This window comes from Neovison vison, chromosome 3 (assembly GCF_020171115.1).
Source record: "Neovison vison isolate M4711 chromosome 3, ASM_NN_V1, whole genome shotgun sequence".
Lineage (NCBI taxonomy): Eukaryota > Metazoa > Chordata > Mammalia > Carnivora > Mustelidae > Neogale > Neogale vison.
The window spans coordinates 231928491-231937864 of NC_058093.1; the positions used below are offsets into that span (position 1 = coordinate 231928491).

The window sequence follows — 9374 nt, forward strand, 5'->3', positions numbered from 1 at the left end:
ACCATCTCAGACTCTCGAGTTTCCCTGAGCTCAGGGGTCAGACTCTGACCCCAACTGCTGGCCCCCATCTGTGGCCCAGACATGACTGGCTCATTGAGGCCAGGACCGGGGACACCACGACAGAGGCAGGCTGTACGAGGACTGCGACCTCTGACTCCTGGAAGCCCGGCAGAGTCTGACTACACCTGTCTGCACCTGTCCTCTGATCCCCGGACCCTGCACAAAATCAGACCAATGTGCAGCAACAGATAACAGGGGGCGTGGCGCAGTATTAAAGATTTTAGCCAAACATCTGCAGCACATACTGATTGCACATCTGGATCACCGGTTGCAAATTGAGGTTCCAGGGCCAGATGGGGCCTGCAGATGTGCTCTGTTGGCCTGTTTCAATCAACCCACTAATCCATCAATCCATCCGTCCATCCATTCATTCATTCAACACTTATTTATGGGACACTCAAGTGTACCAAGATATGGGAGTACATAAAAGGTCCCAGCTCTCCCTGAATTTATATTCTAGCGGGGGTGGGGTGTGGGGAAGAGGGAGGGACAGTCAGCAGACAACAGCTCCCAGAAAATGCTAAGTGCTGTGTGGAGGCAAATCAGTGAGGAAGGGGGACCAGGGGTGGAGGGGAGGTTGTAACTGTAAATTGAGCAGTCAGGTCTCTGTGAGAAGGGGACTTGGGTCCCAGACTTACAGGAGAGGAGGGAGCCCAGTGGATCAGAGGAAGAGCCTTCCAGAAAGAGACACCAGGATGGTGTAAATGAAGGTCAGAGAAAGACCCAGGACCAGATCCTATGGGCCGTGAAGCCATTTCTGTCTGTGAAACTGCAGAGGATTTTGAGCAGAGGAGGGAAGCGGTCTGATTATGGTAATAGCAGTTTAAAAAACTATCGTTAAATATTTTTTAAAAACTGGCACTCAGATATACACCTCGGAGGGCGGCAAACTCCCTTTCCACTGATGTCCACCTGCCTGCCGGCCCTCCGCTCCTTCCCCTCCTCACTGCGGCGCCCCAGGACAGTCCCATCAGTGTCTCCCCCAACAGACTCACCTTGCTGACTCTCGAGGCCTTGTAGACACACTTCTCACGAAGGCGACTCAAGATGACATCGATGGCCTTGCTGACCTGCTTCTGGAACTGGGGGTTTGGTTTCAGGTGGTCCTGGACGAAGCGGTCCAGGTCCTTGGCAGCAATCTGGGACAGATCCAAAGCCGTCCCCAGCGTGGAAGGGATGATGCTGGCTGCCCCCGAGGGGCCAGGAGCTGGGCCTGAGGGCCGCCTGCCCCCTGTCCTGGGGCACACAGCGTGGAGACTGCGGTTCTCCTCAGGGGACCTCTGGGCAGAGTCTCGCTGGATGGGGTGGTCTAAACCTGCGGCCCCAGCACGTGGAAGGCCCTGGAAGTGTGTAGAAGGATTTGTCTTACAGGCATAGAAGTTTCCCCATTCCTTCTCTCACCAGCCCCCTCCCAATGGACAGTCAGGGTGACTGAGACTCAGAGTGGGGAAGCGGGAGGACCACCGCTAGCCCATACGGTGCCTTTGTGCATATTAGAAAAGGATGCGCTTACAGACGGGATCTGTTCTAGAAAGAACCCCTGTGCAGAGGGGACACGGTGTGACCAGCAGACAATAAGCTCGTGCACACAGAGGTGTTCCTCCAAGCAGGCTGGCCTTGTTCGCATATCCACGCCCCCACTCCCCACTCTGTCCCCCACCCGGAGGGCCCAGCGCCCAGTGGATGATGCTCAGGAAACACTGCGCCCCTGAAGTAGGTGTGGCTTTACACCTAACAAGGATCCCCGGAGCCCCTCACTCACAGGCCCCGCCCAGGGCTGCACAGCGCCCCCTGCCGCCTGCAGAAAGCACGGGCGCTCGTAGCAGGACCCTGCCTCCTGGGCCAGTATATCCCAGCGCCAGGCTGCACCGTTCCCCACATCCCACGTGGGGTCAGCTGGGTCCAGGATCACAGGCCTGCAAAGCCAGAGGGACAGGAAGGTTCTGGTTAGTACAATGGTCAAGATCGGGGCTTCTGAGGTCAAGCCGAGCTGGTGCCAACCCCGCTCTTCTACTTCCCAGCTGTGGAACCTGGGGGTCAATGACTTCCCTCCTCTGAGCCCGTTTCCTTTTGTGCAGAACGGGGATGACAACAGTGCCTGCTTCGGTGGGCTGTTATGGGCTGTTATTAAATTGGGGCAACTTAGACAGAGTCCTCAACTCTAGATGCACATTAGAATCGTAAGACAGAAGGGTTAGGGTTACGGTTAGGGTTAAGTTTAGCCATCTCTTTCCTCCACGTGCTTCCAACTGGGCATGCGCACAGAAGCACACGTACAAGGCGGCTCCTACCAGCCGTCTCCTAGCAGAAACCGCCCGATGTCCACCATTAGTGCACTGGGAAGCGGAGTGTGATAAATCCGCACAATGGAACACGATTCAGCCGCACGAAACAATGCACAGCAATCAACAACACACACAAAGATGCGGCAGAACCTCACAAACTTAACGTTGAGGAAGAGAGGCCAGACACAAAAGCACGTGCCCTCTGATTCCCTTTCGGTAAGATTTTAAAATAGACAGGACTGGGAGGGTAACAGTCAGAATGGGGTCACCCCGGGGATGTCAATGAGCAGGAGAGAGAAAAGGGAAACTCCTGGGGCGCTGGAAATATTCTCCCTTGATCTGGTGGTGGTTTCCCCTGGACCTTCACTTTATAGTAAGTCAACAAAACGGGCCCTTTGGATGGGTATGCTGTGCATCGCTAAAATGTTCACGCACACAGTATGTTCACACAAGAAAAGTCTTTTTAAAAAACTGCCCCGAGGGGCGCCTGGGTGGCTCAGATGGTTGGGCGTCTGCCTTTGGCTCGGGTCATGATCTCCAGGTCCTGGGATGGAGCCCCACATTGAACTCCCCGCTGAGCAGGAAGTCTGCTTCACCCTTTCTCTGCCTCTCCCCCTGCTTGTGCTCTCTCTCTCAAAGGAATAAATGAAATCTTTAAAACAAACAAGCAAACAAAACAACAACAACAACAACAAAAAACCAAAAAACCTGCCCCGAGCAGGGAGCCTGGGTGGGTCAGTCAGTGAAGCATCTGCCTTCAGCTCAGGTCATAATCTCAAGGTCCTGGGATCGAGCGACCTATTGGGCTTCCTGCTCCGCAGGGAAATCTGCCTCTCCCTCTGTCCCCGCACCCCTTCCTGTGCTCTCTCTCTCTCAAATAAATAAAATCTTTAAAAACAAAACTGCCCCAAGGGATTGCAATTTCCCTCTGCGGCCGAGTCCGAGGGACTAGGAACCGCACAGTCAGCGCCTGGCTCCGGCCCCCACAAAGGCCTGCAGGAGAGGAGACTTTTTTTTTTTTAACATTTTATTTATTTATTTGACAGAGATCACAAGTAGGCAGAGAGGCAGGCAGAGAGAGAGGAAGGGAAGCAGGCTCCCCGCTGAGTAGAGAGCCCAATGCCGGGCTCCATCCCAGGACCCTGGGATCACGACCTGAACTGAAGGCAGAGGCTTTACCCCATTGAGCTACCCAGGCACCCCGAGGAGACTTATTTTATCATTGCTAATGATCTCCTGTGGCCCCCAGCCCAGGAGAGTGGGGAGGGGGTTGTGGGGAAGTACCTGGGTCTCTCGAGCTGCTGCCTCAAGAAGCAGCTGACCGCAGCATCCTCGAAGCCATAGTGCAGGGTCCAGAAGACACACAGGTGCCGATACTGCTGGATCAGACCCAGCACCGTCCGCAGGCCTTGGGCCAGGCTGAAGGCATTCTTCCCGCAGCCCTGCTCCCAGGCGAAGATGGTCAGCAGCTCCAGGGCATAAGCTGGAGGCAGCACCTCTCTCCTCGCCTCCTCCCGGCACACCTGTGAGAGGGTGAAGCGGAGGGGAAGGAGAGAGCTTTCTGCAGAACTTGGCTGGATCACTCAGTCTCGGGACCGCGGAGCCCGCAGGCTGAAGCTGGGGATGAGAGGCTGGGTTCTAGGAGCAAACTGATTATTTCTCAGCCGCCCCCACTGCTGGAGCTTCAGCCTCCAGCTCCTGGGACTGGGAGCAGTCAGAGAGAGGCTAGCAGGCAGTGTGAGGCTGTTACTGATTCCCCCAAATGAAAGCATGGCAGAATTTGCCCGGGGTCAGAGGGCAAGTCAGTGGCTGAGCAAGGATGGCTATCCAGCACCTCCTCATACCAGACTTGCTTTAGGCTGAGTGGTCTGGCACAAGGACCAAGCTAACTGCCCTACGATTTTGTGGGGCTGACCCCTCCTCTCCAGGCACAGGCTAGGCACTCCTTCCTCCATACACAAGGGTCTATCCACAAACGTGAATATTTTGGAGGGAGGGTGTTATTCCTGAGGCTGTACAAACTCCACATTACTTCATACCATACATAAAATATTCCAGATAGTTTCAAAGCCTTGAAACCACAGGAAAAGAAAAATCTTAAAACCTTTCCAAAGGAAACACGGAAGAATGATTTTAGAAAGTCAGGATAGGCAAAGCCTTCTTACATGAGACACAAAGCACAAATCACATAAGAAAAAGATGAGGGCACCTGATTCCATTAAAATTCAAACATTTTCTGTGACAAAAGACCTATGAACAAAGTGAAAGTACCAGCCTGGGATTAGGAGAACAGATTTGCATTATATCAACGCAATAAGGATTCACACCCAGAATATATAAAGAGCTCCAACAAACCAACAACAACAAGACAGCTAATGCGGTAGAAAATAATAAACAAATGACAGGAGCAGGCAAGTTTCCATAAAGAGACACATGAATGGCTGTGAAGCCTAAGAAAATACTCTCCCTGGCACGAAATCACTAATTCAAACAGTCACGAGTGCCTGGTGCAAGGACCCTCGGTGGCAGCCTCACCTGGCGGTACCAGTGCTTCACCAGCAGGATCAGGTTCTTCAGCTTGGCCGGCCGAGTGTTCACAAAGTTCCTCCGCAGCTCTGAGAAGCAGGCCGCATGCTCACCGCCCTGGCAGCTGCTGTTGAGGAGGGTCGAGTAGACCTGGGGCGCGGGTTTGACTTTGACGTTGGAATTGAGCGGCCCTGGGGGTGGGAGGTGCTGTGAGTCAGGATAGGTTCTGAGGCACAGGATGGAGACACGGGGGGTGGGGGGAGATTTGGTGGCAGGGGATCCACAGCATGGGAGTTTGGAGGATAAGGAGGAGAGCCTGGAGGTTCTCAGGAGGCTGAGACCAAAAGGAGGAGTCCCTTCCTTCCAAACCTAGGGCCTGGCTGAAGCAGGGCAGCCGTAGGAGCGATGCTTCTGGCTGGGTTGGGAGTGCCTAGAACCTCGCAGTTCTTCCCTCCCCGAGGTTTCCTTGGGCAGCGCTAGAATAACGCACAAACACACCTGTAATTAATCAGTGCTTTAGGGAAAGGAAACGAAGCTGGAAAAGTAGAAGGCAAAAGGTCTTGATGCTTGTGCTCGCTTCGGCAGCACATATACAAAAGGTCTTGATGCTTTAGCAGCGAGCGACGGCTAATATGTCTGGTGCACCCAACATGTCAGACAGGCACCGGGCTGAAAGTTTCACGTGAGTCCCCCCGAGCCCCACCAAAACCTGATCGGGCAAGTAGTCTTCACCTCATTTCACAGTTGAGGACCCCAAGGCACAGAGTCACTCAGGACTCTTCCCAAATTTACCCAGCCGGCCAGTGAGGGAGACAGGATGGGAACCTAAAGCGGGCCAGCTTCACAGTCTGCGCCTTTCCCTCCACAGCTTCCCGTGGGCCCGGCCTGGGAAAAGTAAGCATACTCCGTAATTTCCCAGGCTCTTGACACCGCCTACTTGCTGTGTGACTTTGGGTGAGTTACTGTCTATCTCTGTGCTTCAGCGTCCCTCTTGGTGAAAAGGAAGCTAAGACAGTACAGGCCCCATGTTTGTTTGGAGTGAGATAAAAATATGTCAGGTGCTTGGAATAGGGAAGCATTTAATAAGGAGTAGCTATTGTGATTAATGTTTATGTACCAAGAGGGTGGGTGTCCAAATGGGGGAGAGTGTGACTCTCTGTCAGGACCTCATAACTGGAGAAACTCAAGGGGGCTATCTGCAGGGGAATCATGGCTAATAATAATAATAATGGAAAATGAGAAGGAGGAGGAGGAGGGGGAAGGGGAGGAGAGGGAGAAGGTGGGGAGGGGGAGGAGGGAGAGGGGGAGGAGAAGAAGAAGAGAAGCAAGCCCTCATACAGCCCCACCATGTGCCCGGCACTATCATCCCATACATGAACACACACAGTCTTTCCAAAACTCCATAAAATGGATAGCTAGGGTCCCATTATTATTAACCCCATTTTACAGATGCGGGCACAGGGGCTCATTATTATATTAAATCAGGCATGGAAATATTAGGAAGGGGAACACAAAGATCACACTGATGCTTTTAAGATAAAAGACAAGACTTTGCAGAATTCTGGCCTTGTCCCCAGCCCCCTACCGCCAGGCGCATGCCTCTTTGCCTTCTCCTTTGGGGTATTTGTGGAAGAGCTGAGCAGCACAGTTCTAGGCAGTGGCTGAAGGAAAGTTGCTTAAGCAAGGGCCAAGCATCTGGACACCAAGACCACAGACCCAGGAGCAACTGGGCTTTTTTGGCCCAGACTCAGTATGGACAGTGAGGACACCAGAGCCCAGAGACGGTTCCCCAGGCCACACAGAAGGTCGGGGGCCGTTGGAGGGGGGCGGGACAGGGCCCAAACTGGAAGCTCTGTCTTACTCCTAATGATCACACGCCCAAGCCTAGAAAGGGCCAGGCACCCCTCACCCAGAGCGTCAAAGGCCGGCACCAAGCTGACATCCATCCAGTGTTTAAGGTCCAGGGATGCCAGGCGGAACTGTAGGACCCCGGGCCTGTCCTGCCGAGGAAACTCGAAGCTCAGACCGTGGATGGGTTTCTGCCACCAGGATTGTAGCAAGGTCTGCAGCTCGCTGAGGATCTCTGCCCGGCGAACATGCTGATCCTCATAGCTCTTGAAACAGGTGAGGAAGAGGACAAGTTCGGAATCACAGCCACCGCTCAGAGCCGTGCCCCGGCCGTCAGAGCCTCCCTACAAAGAGAGGGGAGACCGTGGGCACACAGCTCCTGGCATTCGATGCCATGCAGAAAGGCACGTGGAGCACAGACGGCCCTGGGTTTTCGAGAAAAGCCAACTTCATTTGCGAATCCTTCATTTCTAAATGTTGGCAACCGATGTCGACCATTGTTGTGTGTTCAAAATTTTTAAGTTTTTTTTAAAAATGAAAACCGTGGGTGAAACAAATTCTGTTTTGCAGAACACATTTGTCACCTTTGCCTGGGATGTGGTCCTGAGCTATGATAGGACTCCCTGAATTTTCGGGACTTTTCTGACAGGTGTTTCTTCCTGTAAAGCTGTCCACCGAGGACTCCGGAAGGAAACACACACGATCAGAATCTCCCCCCTGTCAAATGTCTGCCAAGCCATAATTTCACTTCCAAGCAATACCCCTGATGTGATTTCCTTGTGGTTACACAAGACAGGGAGGTTCAGGGGGGTGAGTTGAGTAACAGCCAGAAAAGACCAGAACCAGGGTTAGCCCTCCAGGGGCACCTCCCCTACCAAGCTGGGATCGCTCTTTACCCCAATGGTATCCCAGTTCCTTTGTTGTCAGCTCCTCACATCAGGGGCTGCCAACCAAGGGGTAACGGGGCAGAGCAAAGAGAAATATTGCAGACTGAGCTCTTTTGCACACGATTGTTTTGCTGAGGCTCCCTAACAAGCCTGGGAGAAAGGTATCGCCATTGCTCTCGCTTCACCAAGGAGGAAACGGGGAAACGAAAGTGCAGGGCAGGTTGCTTACCAACTCCCTGCCCAGAGAGGCAGCACCGGGTGCTTTGAACTCAGGAGGTCAACTCCTACATTCTTCCTGCAACCCTCCCCCATAGATTAACTCACTAAAAAATACTGTTTATTATGAACATTTCTAAACCTACACAAAAGAAGAAAGGGTTGTAAAGAAGACCTTTGCCACATTTGCTCCATTAATTCGACCCCTCTTTTCTTCCTTAGGCGATTTATTTATTTTTAAAAATATTTTATTTATTTATTTGACAGACAGAGATCACAAGTAGGCAGAGAGTCAGGCAGAGAGAGAGGAGGAAGCAGGCTCCTCACGGAGCAGAGAGCCCAATGCAGGGCTCGATCCTAGGACCCTGGGATCATGACCCGCGCTGAAGGCAGAGGCTTAACCCAGTGAACCACCCAGGCGCCCCTCTTATACGATTTAAAAAGAAATTTCTGCCACTGTGTCATTTCATCTTGAACATAGTGGTCCCCAATGGGGGGCTGGTGGTGACATATGTCCCAGGGGACATTTGGCAATGCCAAGAGACGTTTTTGGTGGTCCTAGCTGGAGCAGGGGAGCTCCTTCATGTTGGCCCTGGGGGAGGGGTGTCTTCTGACAGGACTCCAGAGGCCGGCCACGCCTTCCTTGCTTTCTGGTCTACCTAGAAGCCCCAGGCTCATGTCGCCCATCTTACCCCCCCCGGAATCAGCCATTCTTCCAAGGACCCCCTTCCACAGGAAGCAGCATCTCAAGACTGGAAAGGTAGCCCATAGCCCTTACTACTTCACCACGGCCTCCTTCAAAGCCTGGAAAGATCAGAAGGCCATAAGCTACTTTCAGCCACAAGAGCTGTTTCCAGATTTTCCAGGGAAGCAAAGGATGCCAAAGCATTAGAGGTTCCTAAATTCTCGCTCCAAAGAAATTCTTCCTGTCCACCTCCAAGGCAGAAATCTACCTCCACATCTCACAGGCTTCGAGTGTCTCCTTCTCCTTCCCCTTCCCTACCTCCCAAGCCAAGCCTCAGCCCTAGGAAACCACCAGCTGCTCTGGGGTCATCTCCCTTCTCGGACAAGCTCCAAGTCCCCTCTACTCCAGCCAGCTTCCCCTGATGCAACCCTGGTGCCCCTGAGTTTATGCTGAGGGTCTCGTGGGTGACGCCCGTCTCCTCCCTGAGTCTGTGGGCATCCTGAGGTGACAAAACGTGGCCTGTGGCTGTGGCTCACCCACATCCAGTCCCAGTTTCTCAAGTCCTAAAACAGGGACAATAATCCCCGCCTCACTGAATGTGAAGATTAAGCGAGATGACTCATTTAACCAGACGATTATTGTTATTGGGTAGTTTCTCAGTAAATTAGGCTATTATGGCTATTATAGCTGTTATAGAATATATAGCTGTGATTCTGCACCTTTAGGATCCGGCTGTGGTGTGAGGACTGGAGTCTGTCTGGACCAGGTGAAGCACTGAGTGAGTCAATGAATTTTGGATTTTTTACAAGCGCCGAAACATTATTTCGTCTCTGTGCCTCAGTTTCCCATGTGTCAGGTGGGGTTAAT

General features: G+C 52.7%; 1 protein-coding gene across 1 annotated transcript in view; it reads right to left on the minus strand.

Annotated features, from left to right (window-relative positions):
* OAS2 (2'-5'-oligoadenylate synthetase 2) overlaps window positions 1-6880 on the minus strand; it is a 41834-nt gene extending 34954 nt beyond the window's left edge. Inside the window, 5 exon segments of the mRNA XM_044244421.1 lie at window positions 1056-1400; window positions 1823-1976; window positions 3630-3868; window positions 4881-5062; window positions 6781-6880. Coding sequence (XP_044100356.1) covers window positions 1056-1400; window positions 1823-1976; window positions 3630-3868; window positions 4881-5062; window positions 6781-6817 — 957 coding nt within the window. The 5' untranslated portion in view covers window positions 6818-6880.
* Window positions 6881-9374: the final 2494 nt, after the last annotated feature.